The 27,640-nt window shown below is 37.8% G+C and overlaps 1 protein-coding gene across 1 annotated transcript in view; it reads left to right on the top strand.

The window, feature by feature from the left end:
• Positions 1 to 26,022, top strand: part of LOC150085494 (uncharacterized) — a 69,931-nt gene extending 43,909 nt beyond the window's left edge. The window contains exons 2-5 of the mRNA XM_090374079.1: positions 6,044 to 6,168; positions 6,787 to 7,474; positions 22,535 to 22,683; positions 25,651 to 26,022. Coding sequence (XP_090230205.1) covers positions 6,044 to 6,168; positions 6,787 to 7,474; positions 22,535 to 22,683; positions 25,651 to 25,832 — 1,144 coding nt within the window. The 3' untranslated portion in view covers positions 25,833 to 26,022. The remainder of the gene's footprint in view (positions 1 to 6,043; positions 6,169 to 6,786; positions 7,475 to 22,534; positions 22,684 to 25,650) is intronic.
• The last annotated feature ends 1,618 nt before the right edge of the window (positions 26,023 to 27,640 follow it).

Here is a 27,640-nt window from a genome sequence, read left to right as displayed (position 1 = left end):
TCTGTATTTAGAGTGATCTTTGATACCGCATTGTATAAGATTAAAATACCGCACCTGTAAAGTAGTTCGCAGTACTGCTTTGTGTCATGAGATATACAGAAATAAGAACTGCCTATTAAGGTAAGAAAATTTATTAATTTTTTTGTAGGGATATTCGTAAATTTTAAGCAAAGCAGAGTAATTAATCAGCAGCTCCAGCTGGTAATTTTAGCTAAGAAGCTTTGTAACATATGTCTGCTGTTAGTCTCTTCCTTATTGTATCGTAGTTTCCATTTTTGTGAGAAAAGTAACACACGTGTGATTTATTCATACTTTCATCCTTTGGTGGGGATAAATGTCGTTTGATGATGCTGTAAAATAAATTGGATTACAGAATTTACAGTAAGAAATATATTAGTACGTACAAATATACAGTATTAGTACAAAACAAAGAAAATTTCGATCCCCTTGGGTTGACTGGCCCATCCTTTCTCCGTAGTCGCTGTCTGTCCCGCAGGGCAGAAATTCTTAAACTTTAGTAACCTAATCAACACCCTCTCCCTCCCTTTTAACTTTAAACATTTTTCACGGATCCTGCAATTTTCCCGTTAACTCTTAACGGGAATTGTGTGACACGGAAATGTGTGACAAAATTATTTTTCTGATGTGAAAATACTGTATAATGAATTTTGAGTTTCGAGGACACGTATCTTGCTTATAAGAAACGCTATTGTGAAGTACATGTACTTTCATTCTCGTTTTCCCTTTACTCTAAAGGTATTGATAATCTCATAAAAGCATGAATAACTTTCATACGAATAATTTTTTTCATGTGAAAAAATATGAATTTTACTGTAAACTGAAAATCCCTTAGATTACTAAAAAAATTTATTTCAACTTTTCTTTTATAATAGTCTATATTCTCTGAACAATATAATGCTTATTTTGAAATAAGGAATAAAGCATTTCTACCTGTCACCTAAATATCTGCTTTTTACTTCCAATCGGAAGATTAATTAAGGACATTATTAAGAGAATTAAGTAAATTTAAAGAAAAAATTAATGAAGGAAATTTGACACCGCGGCAATGTTATTGCGGCTTTCGAAGAGTGCCTCGCGGTACGTGAAGAACTTCATTGAGACACAGCTATAGTTGAATACAGTACAGTAGTTTCAATAGAACTGCAGTGATATTGGAATCTGGTTCAACAGAGCAATCATTGTCAGGAATATAAAAAAAGCTGGAACCATATAGAGAATCCGCCTGTTAATCCGCCATAACAAGAGTATGCTCGACAGTGAGCACTCCTGACTTGCAAGTGCTGGCCGTGACATTACAGTACTGTTCAACCTATAAATCATTCGCCGAGGGTTACACTTAAGAGGAATACCTACGACCATACTGGATATTACCTTAGACCGACCTAGTGATATAAAACGAGAAAATAGCCATGTTACTCCAACGGAATGGCAAGCCGATTGGGATCAAATATTCAAAGTGGGCGTGACAAAGGAATTCCTGCCCCAGGTATCTTTGATCAATCCTAAACCACCAGAGTGGTTTTCTCCTTGGCTAAATGTTACTTCTCTCTCCTGACAAGGCGCGGTTGCTTCAATGCAAAACTTCATGCTCTTGGACTAACCGATGACCCTTATTGTATTTGTGACAGAGAGAATTGGGCGCATTTCTTGTACAGCTGCCCCAACTGTGACGACCAAAGAAACCAATTAATCAATACCATTGATCCTCTACTAAGAGACAACGAACACCTGTTCATCACAGAAGGAGGCCTACTACAAGGACCTCACCCACTATGGGCAGGTCGTTTTTACAATACGTAGAAATAACAGACAATCCCTGCAAACAACCACGGTAACTAACCAGTAGAATTAACTGCTTATAGTTGCTCTGCTGCTGCTGCTGCTCTGATTCTCTCTGACCACAACCTGAATGAACAAAATATCAAACCAGAAATATGAAACCCACTCTGTCTGCCAGACCTGGGCTTCCTCTCAGCCGGGAAACTAGTTACTGGAAAAGTAGGGCAGGCTGGTCCTGCTCCTGCCTCCTAGCAAAACAGGCAGATATGATTTGACAATGAGGAAACCTAACTGAAACTGTAGCAAGTTTCATGTCAGCTGAATAAAATAAGTAAGCTGCTTGATCACTAGGGTAGGCGTGTGAGTTTTTGAAAGATAATTGTGGATGAGTGAATGAGAAAATGAGTGTGTATGTGTAAATGGTGTGAGATTGTGGTTGAACTGAATGAAAGAGTTCTCTGTATGAATGGTGGTTGCAAATGAAGGAATGTTGAATGAATGTGCAACTGCGCATGCTGTAGAATATATTTGATGGATGGTTGTGGATGAATGTGGGGAAGGTTGTGTATGTATGCCTGAAGGCTGAGTGATATGATACAAGATAAACTGAATGAAATGGTCTTCAGAAATTAGGTATAAATGAGATGTGAGTAATAACAGGACTTGTACAAGTGTGAATGGGAGAGAATGAGGCTTGGAAGTGGATGGATCGAATGTGGTGAGTCTGGGTGGATAGATTTAAGTGTATATAATTTGAATGTTATTTTAATGTGAGTCAGCTTATGAATTGATATTAGTTTATTTTGATATAGGTTGACATGCAGATCATATTGTTTTTGCAATTGTTTTTAAATGTCACTTTCATGTGTGTTAGTTTAGATTTTTGATATTGAAATTGTTTTAAATGACACCTTAATGTGTGTGAGAATAAACTTTTGATATGCCACTTAATATTTTTGACAATTGTATATTTAATATCAGTTTTTAGTGGTAGCATATATCCCTGGTGTGAATGAGAATGATGGATTCTTGTTAAAACAAAAAAAGTATATAAGGTAAATAGATGAAAAGTATATATATATACTATAAAAGTAAAAAATGTAAGAAAAAGGTAAAAAGTATAAAACTACAAAAGTATGAAAGATGTATGGACAAATTAAATTGTGTGTTCGTTCTAGGTCGCGGCACTGATTAAGACTGATGGCTCTGAAATACCTCAGAGGCCCCTCATGTGACCATCCTTTTGACATCATGATGTTTGCTCTTCCTAGCCGGCATAGCGTGGGATGCTGACTCTGGCTTTGGCTGGTCCAAGCTTGGTGTGAGACTTAGAGAGACCCTAGTTGATGTGGCTTCCACTCACGAAGGGCACCCTGCCCCTACGCAATATAGGAGTGGCACCCCCTGAACCTTACCCACCTCCCATCCCCAAACTTTTGCATGAGGCTCCCCAAACTAAACTTTCTATTACTCCCCTCAGGGTGTGGATGGGATTTCCCACCGTGGAAGCCCTCTATCCGCCTTTTCCTACCAGGCGGGTACCTCTGCTTTACCCCTCTATTTTCTTCCCCTTTTCTCCATATTATTCACACTATCTCCCGTGCGCTCCTTTCCAATAAAAATGTATTTATATTTTATTTTTCTTGGGCCCTCATTGACAAGCTGGCGAAACCAGAGTTCACCCTGTCAAAGCCTTTATCTCTACTACCTGGCCTTCCTCCTCGTGGCGCTGGACGATAACTAGGGGTCGGTGGTGTTCCATGGGCCCCTAGGGCAACATACCAGTACAACCTAACATTAACACTACACAAACACTCAATAACCCACATAATCTGGCCTTTACAGTTTTGTAATCTTCGTACTTTACACGCGGAGTTGGGGAGAACCCAGTGCGGCATTACCCTATACACTATAACTCCTGTGATTTTATTGTGAATACAGTACGAATGATTGACTATTCATATTAAGACATTCCTCAGCATATTTTACCTTTTCAGTAAAGTTCATAGGATAATACGATTTCATAGCGAAATGTAAGATCCCTCAAATCCCTCAAGGAAAGAACAAAGAGGTTCATTGGTTGCAGCGTCCAAGTCCGAGAAGCTAACAATGCTGGGCATAAAATTTTTAGAAAAAACATTAGAATTTACCATAACGCTATATCAGTATCCATGGGAAAAGTTTGTGAGAAATAATGAAGAGATTCAGAACCTTCCCACTCTCAGGACAGCAGTAAGATCAGAGGAATTTTCATGATAGAGATACATAAAGTCTATGAAAAGATTCGTCATAAGGTGGATTTATACACTATTTTTTTCTCAATCATTATATTGCGAGTTATAAGACAGGCATTAATATAATGACATAGCATAATCTATATTTCGCTATGTCATTATACGAAGGGGCATCAAAAGGTTTTTCTTCTGACCTTGAGATTTAGAACACACTATGTAGTCACCACCCAAAGCGACATATCCTTTTGCAATTTCAGAAAGTCTCACTTTTCTTTTTAACCCATGCTGATCGCAGAAATTACCTTCGCATTGGCAATAAATGCTTTCCCGCGCAAAATGACCAGCTGCGGAAAGATGAAGTCAGAAAACGCCAAATCAAGAGCATAAGGAGAGCGTGGCAAGATAACAAAGATAGCAAAACCAGAAATTTGATAATAGATCGATATTAAACTTTATCCATGATGACACTGTCACACATTCAGCTCAGTAACAAAATAAACATAACAATTAGAGCAATAAAAGTCCTGGCATATATTACTAGATAAGCAAAACAATAAGGCCAATTAAACATAACGATCGTAGAACAAACAGAAGATCGAGGGGAAATTTTTTGATACCCCCTTGTATTAATGGCATAGATCACACCTGACATATAAACAAAGTCAGTCCAAGCAGACACGTCGCGCTGATCTTTGCGATCATATTTATATTTATATCTTTAAATTGCGTGTGTTCTATGGTTGATTTGCCTGTTTGTTGGACAAAAAACAAGTTTCAGGGAAAAAATCACGCAAACCTAGCCTGGTACTAACTAACTTAGTCATGTTGTGTAAGCCCATAAAAATTCCTCGCGTCATTGATGAATTCGAACTCGGGTCTTTTCCGTTCGGTGTGGGGAGGGCGGTGATTATATCAACTGTACTGACCGCGAGGACCGGGGTCGACGGCATCTTACTCATACACCTTTTGCAATCGCTTATGGATGTTTCCCATAGTTTCCTCCTCACGCACTAAAACTCGCTATCGGCTGATTGCTGATACTGTCCACTGTTGTTATTATTATTTATATAGCGTATTATCATCTAAGGCAAAAATCCCGGAATAACACAGAAGAGAAACCTTATCCCTCCGCCTGCGATCGGCTAATTACAGCGCGAGTTAGAGGTCTTTAATCAAGGCTATAGTTAATCCTTTAGTCTCGGACAGGATTCGACTCCAGATGTCTCCAACAACGCATTTCATTTTGGACATGCTTCCATTACGTTCTTATTTCTGCATTTTATTCTTTAACCTCTTTATTTACGTTATTTAAGGCTGTAGTAATTTACAGATTTACCAATCGTAAAATCTTATACTATAAAATGGTAAAATCCACAAATTCTTCTAACTATCCTTTCTTTTCGTATATCATTTTATTTAAATACTGCACGCTTGTCAAGAGTTCATTTGGCTGTCGTGCATGTTTATTTTACTACTAATAATTTTAACTAATTAAAATTTAATTAACGCATTATATTTAATTTATTAATGTTATTTATTTAATTTGATTAATAAATTGTTTTATTAATACGGTTACGGAGCTATCGCTGTTTGAATTTTAAAACACGGTTACCAAGTTAAAAAGCAATAAAAATAATAAATATAAATATTTATTTGTATATATTTATATATAAGAAAATATGTACTCTACCTAGTAATAATAAACATTTTATTAAGTGTGTTCGCTTATTCTCATTTTTTTTAAAATTATATTTACTATTAAATTCCATGGTAATTTTTTAAACTTCAGAGCTTTCAAACGGTTAAGAAACAGATACATGTTAAAAATATCTTATACATATGCTAATAATTGTATCAAAACGAAAGGGAGATCACTGAGTTCCTCCCCCCGACAAAATCAGATTTCTGCGTATGCAGGACTTTGCATTGTAATTCCAGTGTTGTTTATAGAATATTTGTACTTTGTAATGGCCAAGGATGTTCACAGGATATTTGTACTTTATAATCAGGGATATTCCTACGAGAGCCTTTCTACGTATACGATTGACGAAACGATCCCAAAAGAAGAGCATTACTGCTGTACAGTACTGTACTGCGCATGAGTGCCATTTACATTTATTTCTTCAAGTTATTGGTAAGGGTTATTTCATACTTACTTATCTAATTTCCTATATTTTTATATGACTGCATTATTTTACGGATTTAATATCCTATTTAGAAAAATACAAACTTCTGTGCAGAAATATGAATCGTAATAATTAAGATACTAAAATAATGACAGTAGTAAATTAGAGTATTCTGTTTAAAATTATGAAATAGTAAACACGACACTGAAATGATGAATTCGTTAAAACTGTTTTGAAAACGAATGCCACTTCAGCGAAAGCTGTACAGACGTGTGAATACTTACTACTGTCAATGAAAAACTAATGCTTTAAACAGGCAAATAATTTAAAATTTTTTTTTTTTTTTTTTTTGCATTACTGTGTTGATTTACTTGACAAGCTTTAAAATGTGACATAGTTAGACTGATGGCATTCTCAATCAGTGTTATACTATTGTCTTTAATAATAACCTGATTAAATATATTAAATACTATATTTCTTTACTTAGGTGATTGTTTGAACGGTATATAACTTAGGCCTAATCTGATAGTGACAAATAAAAGAAGGTCTGTGTCCAAATTAAAGCAATTTTCATCGTTAAATTTTCTAATTAATATAATTCTTACCTGTGGTTTTACTATTTTCAGAAAACATGGAACTATTTGGAAAGCTTTTAGTATTTTTCACTTACATATATACAATAACAGCAGCAACCATCGGCTGCCCGACAACAGGATATCCTGACCTCTGCCGGTGCACAATGGTATCTCCTTCTCACGATAATTTTGAAGTATGGATCCAGTGCAAAAATATTAATTCGCTACCTGTGTTGACTAATATTACCAAGGCAATGAAAGGCTATGTAATTAATGTGTTTGAATTATCGATATCTAATGTTAATTATCTGCCAAGTAATCTGTTCTTTGAAACTATCACAAAGTCTATAAAAATCAGGGATACCGCGATTGGACGTTTCACTGAAGGTGGTATATCTGCTTTCTTTGGCCTGGAGAAAATACTAGAATCTTTATCACTACGACGTTGTTCACTTGTTGATAACCTCCAATGGCGCAAGATAAGTGAGCTTGATGAACTCAAAACTCTTGACCTTAGTGATAACCAAATAACTGAAATACCTCGTGAATGGTTCCATTATCCTCCCAAAGACGTAAGATTTCTTTACTTGAAGGGAAACAAGATCTCCAGCATTCACAAGGATGCCTTGTCAAAGATGTTTAGTCTTGTAATCCTGGACTTGTCAGAAAACGAAATCACGACTTTGGAACGTAGCATGCTTCCATCGCCAGGAAATCATCTGTTGTTCTTGTATTTAAGGTAAGTATATATATATGTGATTGATTTTATTAGTGCTGTTTTCTTGATGACTAAAATAAAAGTATTATTACAGTCCACTAATCCAGTGTTTCTCAATCTTTTTACTCTCGTGGCACATTTTCCAAAGAAGAAAAATTTCGCGGCACACCTACGTAGTCATAGAAGAAGAAATTTCTAAATTTTGCGGCACACTAATATGACGCGGCACACCCTTTGAGAAACACTGCACTAATCTATTCAGTTTATCAATAATTTACTCAGCTTTTCTTAGAGGAATTTTCCGTAATTTAGGAAAATTAAATCATTATAATTAATTTGGCGTTCTAATTGTTAATCAGTATAATTAGCATAACTGAGAAAATTATTCAGTTAGTTAACTAAGCACCTGCTTAATAAACATTTTAATTGCTAAACGAATAGTGGTTGGGAGTACTCCAGTGGTTAAAATACTGTACACTCGCAGGGATTTTTTAAACGTGAATCCCAATTGAAATCACAATGTCTGCAAAATTAACTACTTTCAATAGATTCCCATAAGCATGTTCTGTTTTTACTTCGGCATGACTTGTAGGTCAGATGAGACCTGCGGGGTCGTGCCGAGTATAAACAGAACATTTATAACTGATCGTTTTGTGAGAAATATCATCATCATTGCTGTATTTAGCGCCATGTAGACTGGAACCACGGTCAACTGAAACGCGTATGCTATTGCATTCCCGCTTTTCGCTCGACTACTTCAGAATTCGCAGGGTGTGTCGAAGTGACGTTAGTAAATGTTTTGTTTTTCTAATATATTTTTAAACAATACTCATGTCTAAATAGCGTTTTGAATATTACAAATGCACTTAGTATCAGAAAAATTATCTGATATTGATTGTATACCCCTAAAAATACATATTGATTTATTTGAATCTTAGTATACAAATTGGTAAGGATAAATACATCAGAACAAAATTGTATAAAAATTTCATTACGCAATGCAGAAAACCAGCACATATGAGTTCAATCCAGCTTGCATCCTTTAAATGAGCTGTGGAATACCAAATACTGTATATATTTTTGTCGCATTCAAAAACGAATTAGGTCACATAATGTGACAGACAGATGTGGAGTAATCCCCGGCAGCTGCTTTGAAGGAATCCGACAGAAATTTTCCACCAAGCTTCATGGTGTGAGTGATGACGGTCGTACATTACCTTTTTTTTTTCCATACAAAACGAGATAAAACCCCATATGCATGATATAATACATAATATTGGATATAAGTAGTTGTAGTAGGGTTTTAGGAGTATCAGCAACTAAGGCTATATTGCTCTGTATACTATCTGTAAATTGCGTGTTCTTTGATCAATTTTCGGTTTGCTGGATAAAAAACCCGAGTTGCCGGGAGAATGAAACCATGCTAACCTCACTCGAGACCAACTAATTCAGACACGTTGTGAAAAAGCCTGATAACCCCCCCCCCAAGTAATATGATTTTAATAAAATAAAATAAAACATTAGTCTGTAATACTATTTATATTAAACAGTAATTTCACTGATTTTAAGAAGCTATATGGTATAAATGAATCAATCTTGTTGTTGTTCAATTAATTTAACCCTAGCCTGGTCCTCCCGGTTTTAACAATATTATTAGAACCATGTAATAAAAATGTTATTAGTGTCAATTATTAGATTTTCATATTTAATTAAGGATTAAATGTAAAAACTCTCTAACTGTAAATATAAATGTTCATAGCAAATTCGTAATAAGCAGTAAGGATCTGTTCTTCCAGCCCACGATCCGTTGCCAGCGAGAAATAGATAAAATTCCAGAATTTTATCTATTTTGGCCCATGGCCTAAAAAGGTTAGCCACCCTTCCATTAACGGATAACAGGCGATAGTTAACATGGGATGATGGACTATCATTTAAACAATGGGTTGCCAAAACCCGTGTTAATAGGCGTTATTATTGAACTAAGAGTCAGTTATATTCAGACATGTATGGTATCAATGATATCAATACAATTCAGACATGTATTGTATCACAGTTTGGTCATCTGTTCCAAAAAACCTTTTGATATTGGATTTTGGGGTAACTTAATCGAATTATTATTATCTGACCATATCCAAATCTCTATTCCAAGGACATTTGAGATCGCTAATCGCTCCTTGGAACCAACTTCTCATTTAGAGAAATCTTACCATTCTCTTTGAAATCATCAAATTGATGGACTCCGCATTAAAATGGCGTTAGACAACTGAAGTTTGCAAAAGCTACAAAAAAGAGGCGGTTGCATACTACACATTCAAAGGTCTATAATCAGTTTGGATTAAGGGGATTGTTTCCCATTCAAAACTATTTAAATTGCACTACTCTCTCAAAAAAACCACCATCAATTTTTGTCCGATAAACAATATATACAGTAGACCCCCCATTATCTAGGGTGGTTCGGTAATAAATTTTTGTTGATAATCGAAATCCTGTATAAACCATGAAATTAAAGAAAAAATCGCAAATCTGCCAAAAGGGCAAATTCTCTTTCGAGAAATGCACAAACTATATTACTATTTATACTACAGTGCCAGAAGATTTGACAAAAAAATTAATGAAGTTCTCCTTCTTGCGACTTTCATTGTTTTACATTTTCTGGTAGTGTAAAATTTTTCACAGCATCATCTTGTTAGTATTGCGTCTCCTTGTTAATTTGCGTAGTCGAATAGAAACTTAATACAGTCGACAGTTTAGCATCCTTTTTGTGTTTATTGCCGTTTTGATATGACGTATGCATGGGGATGAAAATGAAAAAAGAACTCTGGGAAGAATGTTAAATTAACCGTAGAGTAGTAAAACTGAAGTACTATATTATTGAAATATGGCTAGAATAAGGAAGTAATCAGAAAGCAAAAGTGATGATGATGCGTTTCTGAGAAATTACAAGTTTTGTGTACAGGACACTGAAAATATGAACAAGCGACTTTTGTAATGGGTTCTATTTATTTTATTATTATTATTTATTTATTTAATTTGTTATCTGACTTAGCTAACTTTTGCCAGTCGAAGAGAAACTAACCAATTCAAACCTGCATAATTTATCCACAGATAATCCCGTCCACTTTAAGTAGAAAATATATCAGATAAGCTATCAGGTAAAAATATCTTTAAGCTCAAATATAGGGGGCCAGTCGATTCTTGTATCTATTAAGTCAAACCATCTACTATGAATTAATTTCTTCTAATTGATTCTTGTTGTATATATTTTGTCCGATAAACAAAATATTCAATAGCTTCCCAATTATCCACCGTGCGTTTAGTACTATAACAACTAAGGCTATAAGGCAACAGTATATTGTCTGTAATTCTGTGTGTGTTTTTAGTCCGGTTTGACGTTTTGCTACCCTCAAAATGGCAAATGATGATTATGACAAATGTACTACCCTCATGGGTAGCACATTTGTGTGTAATTGTGGCTATTATAGGTATCAGTGTGTGTGTGACATCAAGAGACGTATTCTGCAATGAATTGTGGGGCAGGGGACTCTGATTCCCAGAACCTGGAGCCGAGTGCGATTACGTTACTATTTCTTCTGATGGGAGGTACAAGTTTTTTTATTTTATTTCCTGTTGATACTATTGGAAATACAGTTGTGCCCCTGTATCCGCTGATTCAGTTACCTGCAGTTAACCATGAAAAAAAAAAAAAAAAAAAAAACTTAACACGTACTACTCGCGTGTCCAATACGATGCTTCCCTTTATTTTTTACGATGTCGACTTTAAATCCAATAGCTTCTCTTAATTTTTTACAAAGTCACGTACGGTTTGGTCACCAACATTATAATGGTTCTTTAGATATTTAACGGATGCACCATTTTCAAACTTTTGAATAATTTCAAGTTTTTGTTTAATTTGAAAGCACAACTCTTGTATTTGCCCATCATTTTCGCGATTTCTAAACAGAAAAAAAAAAAATTACTATAAAAAAAAAAAAACCGATATCCCTGACATAAATAGCGAAACAAAATTTGTCCTTTTGCAGTGCGACGGAACACGACGATCAACGCGACGCACTAAATCAAACTAAACATTTGGTTCTTTTGTTTGTTTTGAGCAGTAGGTGTGAAGACAGCGTAGGGTTGCAAGATAATAGGTACACTAATCTCCCAATGACGACTTATAACGCCGTTTCTTGTCGCTTATTTACGACTTACAAAATATCTGTTTATAATTATTCTCGTTATTACGAGAATTCGCTCATCTGCTTATCAAACTTGTAATGAGCAGTGTAATGAGACTGGCTAAGAGGGGGAATAGAGCTCCACCTTGCTGATGTATTAATTTCTGCCCTGGTTTAAAGGCAACTTTTTTTTTTTTGCAAGCATCCTGAGCAACTGCTTCTTGCACTGTAGCATTCCTTTTCTCTCTGCCAGTCAAAGGAATGTTACCTTTGATCAAGTTTATACAAATCTCACAGAAAGAATTAATCCGAGCACAATTTGAGGCTTCCAAAATAGCAGTCCCCTGTTTTGGGCGAGAAGTTAGCATTGGGTTTAAAATGTCCAGCCATGGAGGTACATAAGTGACGGTTTCTCCTTCGTTTTGTGACATGTGTGCGCAGCCATAACCTAACATCTGTATCCTGACAAAAATCAAACAGCAAATATTAATGCGGATCACGTGTAGCGTCTATGTCAACAAGAACACATGACCTACCGGGGAACTCTTGGATGGCTAGATGCAAGATGTGTCAAGAGTCTTGTTGATTTTTTAAAAACAACCAAGTAGTGGGAATTCAAACTTATAGGGCAGAACTGAGTGCCTTGAGAGAATAAGTTTTATGTTAATAAAATCACACTCAGATTTCTGTGGTGTGATCCCTTTATAAATATCTCGGACACTAGAGTACTATCTTTTGCTTGATTAATGAGATCATCTAAGACGAGCAATTATTTACTCTAGGGCCGAATTCGGGAATGTTTAAACCCTCTACGAACTGGATTTGCAAGTATCGTAGAAACTTTTCTTGGGACTCTGAATAGCAATAGATGATTCTTTGAGGTGGAGGGGAAATTAAATTTTGCGTGTTTTCCAGCAGAGACAGGACAAATGTTGTCTTCCTGCTTTGTATTGCTCCGCTCACTAGGGCTGTAAATGGATGTTGCATTATCATTGTGTAACTGGTCATGTGCGAGTCTGGACTCTGTATTTATGTGTGTGTTCGCGCGAATGCACAAGTGCGAGAGGCTCGGCTAGCAATGATAAAGACAGAAAGTGATGTCTCCAGACAAAAAAAGATGCGTTGTCCCCTTTTGAAAAAGGCTGTGAGATTTTCCCTCAGAAATGATACTGTGAAAACATTGTTTATTACTGGTTTTTTAAAAATAAAGGCATCCATCGTGACAATGAAAGGTGTGTGTGTGTGCACCTTCCCCCCCTCTAACCAGACCCGTCCCTTTGTGACGGGTGGGAGGGATGCCGCGATCCCCCCTGCACATCCGAGGGCTGTCATCAACATGATGGCTGGGGATAGGATGAGCAGGTGCATGCCTGGATGCCCTCACCAACATCCGAAAAAAAGGAGACGTCACCAGGGAAGCCACTGAAGACTGCATTGTGTCAAAACATAGTAATTTCATGGGAATTTTCTTATGTTGACAGTTTGATGTTTAGGTGGTTAGCTTTCACTGGGTGTCTTGGAAATATACATAATGGTAAGTGTGTGTGTGTGTGTGTGTGTGTTATCTCCAACCGCTTGCTTACTCGTTTACTTTCACATTTAGTGAAAGTACAGTGAAACCTTTTTGTTACATAGGACTCAAGGAGATAGGAAGTGCATTTGTCTCTCCGGACAGAAAACGGTACTTCAGCGGAAATATCGACATGTTGGCCCTTTGCTGCAGCGGTCATAATGTCCAGGTTTACTATCTTTGTGTTCTTGGCATTAAGGTTCACACCCTTGCATTTAGTCACTAGTCTTCCTCCTTGGATCCAGAAGGAGTGAGTCTAGGGACTTGGGGAAGCGAACTAGACGATGTGATCTCTGCCTAGTTCATCCATGAGCTCCCCAAGCGAGTGACTAATGGGTGGACTTTCGTCACCAGGTTTATGGGTGTAGACTATACTATCAGTGTCATAGTAAAAATGCGATGGCGTAGAAGGGCCATAGCCTTGTAGAGCTTCATCCAGCCATAGGAAGCAATGAAGGAGCCAATGACTGCCTTCTCCGATGGTAGGGTTCCTCCATTCCCTTGGTCGGAGTGAATGCAACTAGCATTGTTTCCTCCGATACTAACATGGCCTCGTATATTATTTTGTTGTCATCCATGAAAAGCTCTACAATGCTTTCATACGTGTTACATACTTTTTTGCTCACCATATTGATTCACATTGCAAGTCTTCCTCAGATAGAATTCAAACAAATTTTAGCAAGTGCATGCTTTGCTGGTTTCGCCTTTATTTCTTATCTGTCCATAGTGATGCTTTTACTTTTAAAATCAGAGATGTGCACATCACGGTCAATCCCCTCAGGCCATTCCGATTCCTCCTGTTTGATTTTGTAGAAGGTGCCTATGTAGCCACCAAATGAAGACTTATGAATCTCTTCGAAATCCCAAACATCATAGGTTTTGTTAATTTTATAACTGCTCTCTATTGCCAGGTAAAACTCAGGCATGCCCAGATCCTGAAACGTTCTGGTCCTTGCGGTTACACATGGGCGACATCTGCTCTGCACAAGCAACGGATAGTAGGAATACTAGCTTGCCATTAGAGCTTATAGAGAGGACGGGCAAGAACTGCTTCTCGCACATGGTCACCCTTGCATGGATGATACAAAAGTATGCATTGTGATTATAGGCAAAGTCGCTAAGAATGACTTTAGGGTGACCGCGAGAAAATATGCTGCATTTGAAAACCCACGGATACTATGAACAGAAATCCACATAAGGAATCTCCCCATTATCCGCCACCTGGTGGTAAAGTTTAAAACAATAAGCTCTACCGCCTCTGAGAGCGCTACGGGGCATAATCGGTTCGTGTGTTGTGAAAGCTGCAACAAACTCTTTCATGTCTGGGTCATATTTCTGTTGTCTGTCAAATTAGTATTCCCATATAGACACCACGTCATACCCTTAAGCCTTGATGAAAGACTCACGGTCCATTGTTTCATTGTAGAGGAACCCCATTGGCTTGTTTCTTTGTGTCTGTATAGTGTTAAATCGAAAACACTTCTTGCACTTGTGATAGTAGTACCTGTAAAATTCATAGGTAGTGCCCCTACAAACTCCATCTATTAAAAAAGGTCCTACTCTAACCTCCCCACCCTGTGACTAATCATGTTGAATTTTAATGTTGTTCTGTTGTTCCAGCCACGAAATCCAAGCCAACGCTTTTCTACTCTGTGTGTTACTCCCAATGTAGATGTCAGGTGGCAGGATAGCCATTGTGTTTGTTTCTAAAAAGTTTCTGCCAAAGATACTGCTACATGCACCGGTGATAGTAATGTCTTGACAGAAAGGATCAACTTGCGAGACTGCTATAAAGAGAGAACAAAACTTATTGTAGGAATCTCGCAATACATTAACATCATCTAGGGCATATGTCAAGAGCTCACACTTCGGGTTGTAGGTCTCGCATGACTTCTCTTGGTACCATCACTCGGATTCTGCCCAGGTTTCTTTCGTCATTAATTCCAGCTTAAAATATTTTTGATCGGGCAATGCACCCTCATAATCCAAAGTGTCGATCTTGTGGAAATCATGAGGAAAGAATCCCTTACGGACCGCAGGAAGCTCAAAAATTAATGGCAGTTTTCGGAGCGGAACTGGAAGAAATGAATACGAGTCCAAGACAACTATGTTTAACGTGGCCAAAGATGCCCAAAATCTTCAACCCATCACAGATTGTTTGTGGTGTTGTACATTTTGAAAAACGATAGGTTAGCATGAAGTAGCCATCAAAACCCCGAAGGGTGTGAGCGACTAACCACACGTTCTTATACTTTGGTTTGACATGTCGAAGATTTCGGCCGTCCCTACCTCGTTTCAAGGTCTCCCAGACAGTTCATCCAGAGACTCAGCTATGAAATTTCGGACCCAATAAACACACATTCCTAATCACCAAAGGAAGCAACCCAGAGCACAGCCACAGGTACATCTCATCAGAAGAAATGGTTGTGTAATCGATCATGGCTCCAGGCTCTGCAAAGCAGAGCCACCCCTTCCCAAAATTCACTGCGGAATACAGGTCTTTTGATGTCACACTTACACACTGATACCTATAATAGCCACATTTACACACATTCACTCAACTTAATGGGTAGCCTAGTGGATAAGCACCAGGCAGCCAACACACCAGACTGGGGTTCAAACCTCAGCCAAAAAAATAAAAAGAAACACACAGCGTCATCTGGTGAGCAATATAACAAATAAATAAAAAAAATTTCCCACTCAATTCAACAGCGAATCACAGAGAAGGACCGGGCCACTGCAACTCCCCGACTCACTAGACAGTTTTATTACCCCCAATAAAAAGTCTTGGGTAAAAGTGTTCGCATCACCGGTTGTAACTACTGACATTTTTTTACAGAAAAATTTTATACTCTGCAATATGGCCTAAGTTGCCGAAGTGTTTAAAACCATACAACCAACCAGCTATTTTCTGGAACAAAAACCGAATTTTCGGGAGATAAAAAAAAAAAAAAAATTGAACTTCGGCTGAGGCCAATTAACTCGGCCCTATTATTGCAGTAGGATGGTTAAAGAAAGGCCGATAAAAATTTCCACACATCATTGACGGATCCAAACTCTAATATTTTACAATGGGTGTCGGGAGATGGTGATTATATCCACTGGGCTACTCGCGAGGGCCGTATATGTTTTGTACGTTGAAGCTGGCACTTTCTACTGCGCTAGGTGTGCAATCTGCAAAATAATAATAATAATAATAACAATAGTAGTAGTTTGTTAAGACTAACTTACCTCTCCAGCTATTAATCTCGTTATTGTATGGGATGTTTATCTTTACTCCGAAGAGATGATTACACCTCATCCCAGAGATAATTAAAATCTGATGAATGGGAGGTCACTGGAGGATGAATTCATGTTCTAATGTTTATGGAACCAGTTCTGTACAATTCTAGCCTCCTGACATGGCACATAATCCTGTCGGACGATCCCATTCACATATGGATGCTATGCAGCTATGAAGAGATTCGCCTGGTTGGAAAAAATTAACTGATAACCTTTACTTCCGAATATTGCTCCATTCATATCAAGGCGAGCAATGGGTACTACAAAAGTGCTCCTTACAAAATTACACCACCACCACAGGCCTGGATTTTTAACATCTGGCAAGAGACAGGTCCATGGGCTTATTGTTTTTCGCCATATTCTGGTCCTCCTCTCAGAGTTAAACAGCAAGAACTGGGATTCATAGGTAATCAGAAAAGTCTTTCCAGTCCTTCACCATGCAATGATCCTGAGCCTATTGAAACACTGCTTTCTTGTTTTTTTTCTGAAAAAATGTGGAATCCGATTCGATTGTTGGCTGCGATGCATCATACCTGACAAGGTAGGATGGGTTGTGCATTTTGAAATGCCTCTTTCGTTATCACTGTTGTACTGGGTTGTTATTTTGCTCACTGTAGCATGTCTGTTAACCTGTACAATACTTGTTTAAAATGATTATTTCTACAAGAAGACAAATTTCTTTATCTCTCAAAGGAAATATGTTCTTAATATGATCTTTCAAAATAAACTTAAAAATAGAAGCCAGTGTTGCAACACAAAAATAAGTAAAAACACAGGAGAGAATTTCCTATCAACAACCCCTGGATTTAAGTCGACCGTGATGGGAATTGTGTGAGGTCCTCTCCTCTTCTAGGTTGTATAAAAAGTATTCATTTTACACAATAATTCAGGGTTGTTGAAATACAAGTTGTTATGGTTGAAAAATAAACAGGCCTAACACAGCTGATTAGTCAAAGCAGGGATGCAGTACAACTGTACTGGTGTTTAAGTTGACTGTGGTTCGAACTCACGTGAAGCAAACTACAATAATATTATTGTATTCGGATATCAGAGACGTGGTGTCACACAGATATAAGCAGTGCAGTATTGAATTTGGGGAGTACAATGTGTACAGAAAGGATAGACAGGACAGGAAGGGAGGAGGGGTTATGCTGTTAGTTAAGAAACACATAAATATAAGGAAGTGCATCGAATTGATGTTGGTGGACAATGCAAAGTTGAATCTGTTTGGTGTAAAATAAACACTGGGAAAGCTAAAATGAGAGTGGGTGTGTGTTATAGGCCTAATGCATATGATGAGTATAATGAGCAATTGTGCAGAGAAATAAAGTGGGCCAGTATATCAGAATGTCTGAAAATGGGGGGGATTTTATCTTTCCAGATATTGACTGGAACTTGTGGTTTGGTCACTTGCACACTACCAAGATTTTTTTGGATTTATTGGATGACTGTTTTCTACAGCAGCATGTTCGAGAGGCAACCAGAGGGAGTAATACTCTTGATCTGATTATCAGCAGTGATTATTCATGCATTAAGAATTTGCAGATAAAGGAACCACTGGGGGACAGTCATCACAATATACTGATATGGGAATTACTTAAAGATGTAACTACCATCAAGGCTAAAAGGAAGGGCTTTTACTTTTGTAAAGGTGACTAAAGGGGTCTCAGACAGTTTTTAAATTCTGTTCAGTGGGATCAACTGATGGTGTTACCAACGTCGAACTCTAAATGGGAAGCCTTCAGGGACTTAATATTGGAGGTTACTAGGCTTTTCATTCCAACTAAGAAATACTCTTCAAGGTCCAGGCCTAAATGGATGTCAGTTGAATTAATGAGACTCGTGGCAGAGAAGAAAAATCTATGGGATGCATATAAATTATCAGGTGACACAGAAGCCTATGGTAGATAGATATAAGCTAGTCTGTAAACAAGTCACAAAGAAGGTTAGGCAGGCGAATGCAAATTACGACAAATCTTTGGCAAAGGATGCAAAGAAGTTTTGCAAATTACAGAGTCTGGAGACTAGGCACCGGCGAGGTGATCTGATAGAGGTGTATAAGGCTTTGAATGGTTTGAGCATGCTCAATGCCAATGGGATTCTTCATCTTTCTCAGAATAATCACCTCAGAGGGCATAAATTCAAATTGAGGAAGGACGGATGTCGGATAGATGTGCGGAAATTTGCCTTTGGCCAGCGGGTGGTTGGTTGGTGGAACCGACTTCCATCACTTGTTGTTGAAGTTGATAGCCTAAACAAATTTAAAGCTCAACTGGACAGGTATTTCGAACGAACGGAGGGGTGAAATGGGAGAGGGTTTTTTTTTTTTTTTTTTTTTGGCTGATGCTGAATAAGCTTGCTTTCTTGCATCATATGCCTCTACTAATGCTAATGCTAATGCTAATGCTAAAGAAAAACAGCAAAGAGTTCTTAATTATGTAAACTCTAGAAGGAAAGGGAAAAATCAGATGGGACCACTTAACATACACTGTGCTGCCACTTTATTAGGTACACCTACCTAGTAGCATGTTGAGCCTCCTTTAGCCTTCAAAACAGCCAGAATTTGTCTAGGCATGGATTGAACAAGATGCTGAAAACGTTGTGCAGGAATAGAGTACCATGCAGACATGAGTGTGTCACGCAGTTCCTTGAGATTCGACGGAGGCGTAGGCCTACAGCGAACAGCCCTTTCCAGCTCATCCAAAAGATGTTCAATAGGATTGAGATCCGGAGACTGAGCGAGCCACTGCAGCAAAGGAAAGTCATTGTCATGTTCTTGGAACCATTCCATAGTGATTCGGGCTTTGTGCACCGGTGCATTATCCTGCTTGAAGTAACCATCAGACTGAGGATAAACTGTCAACATGAACGGATGCACTTGGTCAGCAACGATGTTTAGGTACGATGTGGCACTTAGACGTGAATCTATGGGTATCAATGGACCCAACGTGTGTCAAGAAAACATTCCCCACACCATAATACTGCCCCCACCACCTTGCACAGTAGTCGTCAGACATGACGGGTCCATGGATTCATGTTGTTTTCACCAAATTTTGACCCTTCCATCAACATGATGCACCAGGAACTTCGACTTGTCAGAACAATCAACTGTTTTCCAATCCTCGATAGTCCAGTGCTGGTGTTGCTGTGCCCACAGGATGCATGCTCTTTTGTTCTTCATTGATAACAAAGGTACGCGATATGGCCGCTGTTGTAGCCCGTTCGCAACAAAGTGCGACTAGTGGTCCGTTGCGATATTTTGTTCTGCGCACCAAGGTTGTATTCTGACGTGATATGCGACATTGTGACCCGTCTGTTTGCTTGCACACAATTGGCTCTGACCTCTCTCATCAACAAGCAATTTTCTTCCACAGGAGTGCCGTTGAGAGGGTGTTTTCTGTTCGTTGCACCATTCTCGATACACCCTTGAAACCGTGGTGCGGGAAAAGTTCAGGAGAATTGCCGTTTCAGAGATGCTTTGTCCACCACATCTTGCACCTACTACCATGCGACTTTCGAAATCCGTTAGATCACTCGTTTTTCCCATTTTTGCTACAGTTTGTATGCTTAACTGATACTAGAAAGGTTGTTGTGCTGCATTTATATCCACAGCTGTGGTAAAGTGTGACTTGACCACACGTTGTGGGACAAACCATTTGTGTGCACAATAGGGGTGTACCTAATAAAGTAGCAGCAAAGTGTAGATGGGTTTGACTATTGATGATCATGCTCAGGTAGCTGATAAACTGAATGAGCATTTTGCATCTACATTCACACATGAGGAGTTATTCAATGAGGGGAATGCCAGAAGTTCATTAAACTCTAACAGGGAGCTAAGTGATTTTGTAATAACTGAGAGCGAAGTGAGGGGAAAATTGTTGAAGTTAAACATATGGAAGGCACCTAGGGTGGACGCGATCTATCCAGTTATATTAAAGGAGGCAGCAAAGGAAGTAAGCAAACCCTTAGACTTAAATATGAGAGCTTCCTTGGACTCAGGAGACGTCCCCCATGGACTGGAGGTGTACAAATGTGACACAAGTAACTATAGACATAGTGACAAATGGGCCTGGAGTACTGGGGTCCATAGTTTAATAATTTTTCAAATAGATATTTACAGTATACCCAGTATAAAATAAAATATAAGTACAAATTTGTACTTATATTTTATTTTATACTGGGTATACTGTAAATATCGATTTGAAAAATTATTAAACTATAGACATGTTAGTTTAACTTGTGTTCCAGAGAAAATAATGGAGTCACTGGTTGAAGAAGCAGTGCAGGATCATCTAGACAAGACTGCAGTAATAGTTAAAACACAGAGTAGGTTTGTTAAAGGGAGGTCTTGTCTGACCAAATTGATTGGATATTATGATGTGGTCACAAAGGAACTGAATGTCAAAAATAATTTTGATATCGCATACTTGTATTTCAGGAAAGCTTTTGATACCGTTGCACATGGAAGATTGCTGTACAAATTGGAGAGGTATGGCATTAAGGGTAAGTTGTTACAATGGATAAAGGGATGGTTGAGTGGGAGACGACAGAGAGTGGTAATCAACGAACACTGCTCTTCATGAACAAATGTTATTTGTGGAGTTCCCCAGGATTCGGTGCTGGGCCCAGTGTTGTTTTTATTTGTATTCATCAATGATATTGATGAAGATATATCAGGATTAATATCCAAGTTAGCAGATGATACAAAGGTTGGCAAGGTTGTTAACGACAGTAAATACAGTATGCTACTTCAACTGAATCTAGACATGTTGGGCAACTGAAGTTTAACATTAACAAATGTAAAATGCTGGATATGGGTTGCAATAACCCAAGAGAAACGTACCAACGGTGTGGTACTACACTCAGGGAAGTGGAAAGTGAAAAAGACCTGGAGGTAATTGTGCAGTCAAATATGAAGTTTGCTGAGCAGTGCAGGCAGGTGCCAGGGCAGGTCATGGAATCTTGTCAATGATATTTAGGAATTTTGATAGCAGGGACGGGGAGGTGATCATCCCGTTGTACAAGGCAATGGTCAGGCCACACCTAGAGTACTGTGTCTAGTACAGGTCTGGAGGCCTCATTTTCGGAAAGATGTAGAGTTGCTAGAACAAGTACAAAGAAAGATAACAAGATTGGTGAGGGGAACAAAGGGGTGCTCTTACCAAGAAAGGCTTAAGTTCTGCAAATTTCAGCGCCTGGAGAATAGGTACCTGCAAGGTGATATGATTGAGGTGTACAAGGCCTGCAAGGCGATATGATTGAGGTGTACAAGGCCTTGAATGGATTGAGCAAGCTGAATGCTGATGAGATTCTTCCTCTTGCTCAGATTAAGAAACTGAGGGGGCATAGATTCAAATTGAAAAAAGACAGTTGTAGAATAGATGTGCCTTTAGGCAGCGGGTGGTTCATTGGTGGAACAGACTTCCATTTTTTGTTGTGGATGTTGATAGCCTAAATAAATTTAAGGCTGAGCTGGACAGGCATTTGGAACGAATGGAGGGGAGAAATGGGAGGTTTTTTTTTTTTTTTTTTAGCTGATGCTACATAAGCTTGCTTTCTTGCATCGTATGTCTCTACTAATGCTAATGCTATTCTCTGTTTTCTGTTGTTTACTCTGTGACCATTATGCGGCCATCCCGGATTATAAACCGAATATTTATTTATTATTTTAAATTAAAGGAAGCACATTCAGCATTATTTGTTATTAAGGTTGGTTTTCTGTAACAACTATCTAAAACAAGGGAGGTTCACTCTCTCATCCAAAAGAAAAGTTTCAGTTTGAAGAGGCGATATTACTTATCAAAGGAATGAAACAACAGCTTTAAAATCGATTTCAACTGTTTGTTGTTCTTAATTTCCGAAAAGTTTACCATATTTCCGTATCTCATCGAATTAACATGAGATAATTATATATTAAACTAATTATGTACTGTAAATAATGGATTTAAAAACTTTAATGTAAGTTTATTTTTATAACGGTTTTGAACTGCCTGTGATTCTTCTCATGTAGAAACTAGTTTAAAAATATATATATATATTTGATATTTTCAGTTATAATAACATTGAAGCTCTGCCGAAGGACTTTTTCCACGAAATGTATAGTCTCAGAAGGGTCTACGTAGACCACAATAAACTCCATACAGTGGATGAAGCTACATGGAGGCCAGTATGGAGTGAATTGACCCACCTAGATCTTTCAGGTAAATTTTCTATCAGCGCATGCGTATGTATGTATGGTCAGCGCCGGCCTGGCAAGCTTTGGCAACGGCGGCTCCCAACAAATTTGTCCTATCTGAATCGCTTATAATATCATGATTATTATTTGATGACCTAAATTTGCTGTTTGTTCTGGCAGTGATCACAGCCTCGCTGCCTGGCTCAGTCCACTCTGTTCCATGAGTAGCGTTGGGAATTATGAGGGGATGTTTTCTGTTGTTACAGTGGCGGACAAAAAAACTGCATCACCTTTAAAAAAGTAACATTTATAGTGAAATGTATAAGATATTGTTTGATTACAGTCATTTTGTTTGTCGCAAAGCAAAGTTATTGCGTAAGATAACGCTTCTATTGCATCAGACCGTCATTTCAAGGTATTGCATCAGCCGTTTCTAAAAATACGGCGTTAGAATGGTATACACGCTCATTAGTTATCCTGTTTTGCGAAAGTGCAAGTATGGCTCCCTATTATATTATATTATATTAAAATCAGTTTATATGTTCAGTTGACACCAAGAAAAAAAAGTGTAGTTGTTGCTCTGTCCCAGAAAGTGCTTTCTACGCGCGCTATCGCCGATAAAATAGGCTGCCACCAGTCGACATTATCCTGGGTGCTGAAATTAAAGCGTGAAACCGGTGATGTGAAGGGAAGACCTGGATCAGGCCGTAAGAGAGTGACTACGCCTTCCCAAGGTCGATATTTGAAACTGCTATGCCTTCGTAATCGCCATGCTAGTGCTCCTGATCTAAACTAGACTTTGAGATGGCCTCTGGTGTTGAAACAAGTGCACGAACTATCCAAAGATGGGCTGACCGGGCTAGCCAGGCGGGTAAAGTGCCTGCCTGGAAGCCCAAAGGTCGCGGGTTTGAATCCCGCCTCGGGCTTGGATCAGAGTAAAATGCAAAAACTTTGGGAGGTGCATTATGGCCACAGAAGCCGATGTGCCAACAACTAACAAAAATATATATATATCCAAAGATGGCTTTCGGAATGTGGTCTGCATGCCTATTGGCCCAAGAAGAAGCCTTTGTTGACCCAACAAATGAGGAAGAAGTGACTCCTTGGCTAAAACGCATGTTTCATGGACAAAAGAGCAATGGGGAACCGTCATCTTTTCTGACGAATCGAAATTCAACCTGCATGGCTCGGATGGGAAGCGATATGTCAGAACACGAAAATCGGAGGCATACCATCCTGACTGCATAACACCGACTGTAACGTTTCCCGCCGGTCAGATGGTCTGGGGATGCATAACAAGCAAAGGGATGGGGCGAATTAAGCTTATTAACGGAACGGTGAATATAGAAACCTACACTGCTATCTTGGAGGAGTGCTTGAAACCCGTTATTAGGAATCACCACACAGACGTCCAAAACTGCATTTTTCAACAGGACTCAGCACCGTGCTGTTTCTTGGTAAGTTTTATGCTATTTAGGTTTAATGATAAGTTTGTCTTCTTGTGTCACAAGGTTTAAAACATACTTAGATCAATATTTTCCCTCGTTTTTCTCCCTTAAGGTGCGTGCAGTCATACCTCAGAAATGCCGGCATTACAGTGTTGGACTGGGCCGGCAACAGTCTACATGTGAATCCTATTGAAAATTGCTGGTAGATAATGTCGTCTAAAATTGCTCAGAAGGAGCCAACAAGTAAATTTGAGCTGCAGGAGAGCATTGTAAGAGTGTGGTACCACGAAATTGGACAACCGTATATCCAGAAGTTGATTAGTTGATTAAGAAGTTGATCGTTGGAAGGCTGTAATTGCAGCTCGAGGAGGAACAACAAAATATTGAGGACTTATTTTTCTGATTTACAGTACATAATACTATTACGTTAACTTGTCATTTCAGTTTGTACACATAAATGCAATAAAATGTATGTTTGGTTGTCATGATATTTCCATTAATTACGCGTTTTACCCTTTGGGAAGATATTTATGGCAATTAGATATAACAGGTGGAGTCTTTTTATTGGATTTCATTCACAGAGATATATATCCCATCTAACAAATGCATTTCCAGCTGTTTGTTCTCTGGCCATGGGACATGAACTGTACTAGGTCATTTGCTGAAGAATTCATAGAGAACAAAGCATAACGTCCGTTCTTTATGAAAGTCTAAAGGAACATTTGCCTTCTGAATCGTGTGATAATAAAAAGCCGCTGTAGCCTAGTGGTTAGGCGCGCGAGTACATAAGTACACGTGCTTTGAGTAACCGTGGTTCCAAGCCCTTGACTGCTGAATACGGTGTGTTTCTTGTATTCTCCATATGTTATGAATTCCTCTGACCGTGTGGTCGCTCCGGAGTATGAACAGAGAATTTATTTATTTGTTTCGAACATTTCTGCAACCCGCAATGCAGCACAAAACACATTATTTGCAAAATTCACAAGTAATGCAGTTTTTTTGTCTGCCACTCTAATTATTATTATTGTCCATATGGTGCAAGGAAGCCTTATGTTGCACCAGCCAAAAAAATTCCCAAGTTACCCTGAGAGAGAGAGAGAGAGAGAGAGAGAGAGAGAGAGAGAGAGAGAAGTAGAAAGGAATCACCAAGAAGAAGAAGTAATGTTCACAATAATTTGATTCAATTTTTCAATTAAGATTAATTTATGAATTTTAGAAATAGGAATTTTTAATTTTTTAAAACGTTGTTCAAGTTTGGGTTTAATATAATTGTGATTACAATGAATATGATAAAACATTTAAGTTACAAGACATTTGTCTTGTAACTTAAATGTGAAGAAACTGCGCTGTAGCATTTTCAGAAAAAAAAAATATTGTTTTAAAATGAGGTGCACATTTAACAAACCTACAGTTACCTCTAGGTTTTAATTGCAGTGGAATTATCAATAATTAGCGAATATGATATTTAATTTTGATGAAAAGTAATTATGAACACGTTTAATTGTTAAAAAAAAACTGAAAAGTTTTGCATTTTTATATTTTAGGAAACAACATCATTTGCAACTGCTCTATTCAATGGATAACATATCTTAGAAACCCCATTCATTTATACGGAAGTTGTTCGGCTCCTGAAGTGATGAAAGATATCCAGCTGTTTGTTCTCTGGCCATGGGACATGAACTGTACTAAGTCATTTGCTGAAGAATTCATAGAGAACAAAGCATAACGTCCGTTCTGTATGAAAGTCTAAAGGAACATTTGCCTTCTGAATCTTGTGATAACGATTGCTTAGGTTAAGTGAGGTATAAATTATAAACCTTATCATAAGAAATTTCTTTATGGCATGTGTTTAGCCTTTAGTAAGGCAACGTTCTCTCGTGTAAGGCTTTATAGTTGCTAGTGGGCACTTGGTGACGTACTGACCGTTATATCAGCAAGCAGCCTGAAGTTGGTTAGCTCATTTTGTTGTGTTCTCCGATTAAAAGATTTGTTTATTCGTTCATATTTTTTATTTCTTCTATTTATCAGTTAGTAACAGTATTTCTTACATTTTTATTCCTTCGTATTTCTTTAATTAAATTTTCTTATCCAGGCTGAATTTTGAATGATCTCATATAATATTATCCTGTTTTTATTACGTGTATATATAATGTTGGTGCAAATACACCATTTTTAGCCCTAAGTTTAATAAGTAGTGTAAAGGAATCGTTTGATTTTATCTCATATTGTGGCTACCTTCACAACGAGATACCAGGTATTGCACTACTTCGAATAAACAACGCTTCTCTAATACAGGAGACGACTGTTATTTATTCTCAGGTGCAGTAGTAACCTCTATTAGAGAAGCGTTGTTTATTCGAAGTAGTGCAATACCTGGTATCTCGTTGTGAAGGTAGCCACAATATGAGATAAAATCAAACGACGCCTTTACACTACTTATTAAACTTATGGCTAAACATGGTGTATTCACACCAACATTATATAGTTAATTTCAACCCATAACATATTATTATGCATTGCGCAATTAGTCTTCAAAATATTATATATATATATATTTATTTATTTTTTAACACCAAGGATCTACTTCAAAAATAAACAAGGTCTTGAGATCAATATATCATAATTTCTAGAAATGTGTCTTTAACTTAAACGAAATACGCTGGTTGTGGAATTGCGATACATCAAGCAGGTACACAAAAATTTGAAGTCAATTCAAAAACTGAATTCAGCAAAGTAATTAATGAAATTTCCAGTATCCGTGTGCTCCAAAAAACTATATTATATTTCTATGCAGGGGCCGATTCGGGGGGGAAGAGGGGAAATATTCCCCCTTAACCATACGTATAAGTGTTCCTAGGTCTATCTGATAAAAAAATATCAAAAAAACCTGGTCGTCATGCCCCCTTATGATGATACCTGGATACGATGGTGTTTCTATGCACAGCAATCGATCATCTGTTAATACACCAAAGAAACAAATTACTGTGATCAATTTGTTTGTTTGGTGTATTAAAAGTAAGAGTTTCTTCTTGATGGGGGAAGCAGGCGACCCTCGTTCGAATAACTCCACGATGTGAAATAAAATATATAAGTTTTCTTTTCTAAACAGGATTCGAACCCATGTTTCACACTGTAAGGAGATGGCAATCTTTAGCAATGCGCTAGCTGCAAGGTTATCAATCATGATTTCTAAGCAGTCCGGTTATTAGCTGAAATTTTTGCAGTTGCTCAAAATAACAAAGAGAGAGAGAGAGAGAGAGAGAGATACCTCGTAATGATATGTGATATCTTGTTATTTTGATGAAAATTAGCTATAAATTACTTTAGAACTAATGTTTCAATAAAAATATAAGTAATACATATTTTGAATTTTAGTTATAATTATTGATACTTCGCTAGTATGTCAATTTTCAGTAATATTTATTACAGATAGAGCAACTCTTGCATGCATGTATGAGGTGTCATGTGATCTATATCGAGCAGAATCACTAAATCAATTTGATCAAACATATATATCCGAAAACATATACAGAT

Source organism: Mastigoproctus giganteus, chromosome 5, assembly GCF_048544385.1.
Source record: "Mastigoproctus giganteus isolate SK-2022 chromosome 5, ASM4854438v1, whole genome shotgun sequence".
Lineage (NCBI taxonomy): Eukaryota > Metazoa > Arthropoda > Arachnida > Uropygi > Thelyphonidae > Mastigoproctus > Mastigoproctus giganteus.
Note: the sequence above shows the minus strand (reverse complement) of the source record. Positions and strands in the feature narration are given on the sequence as shown.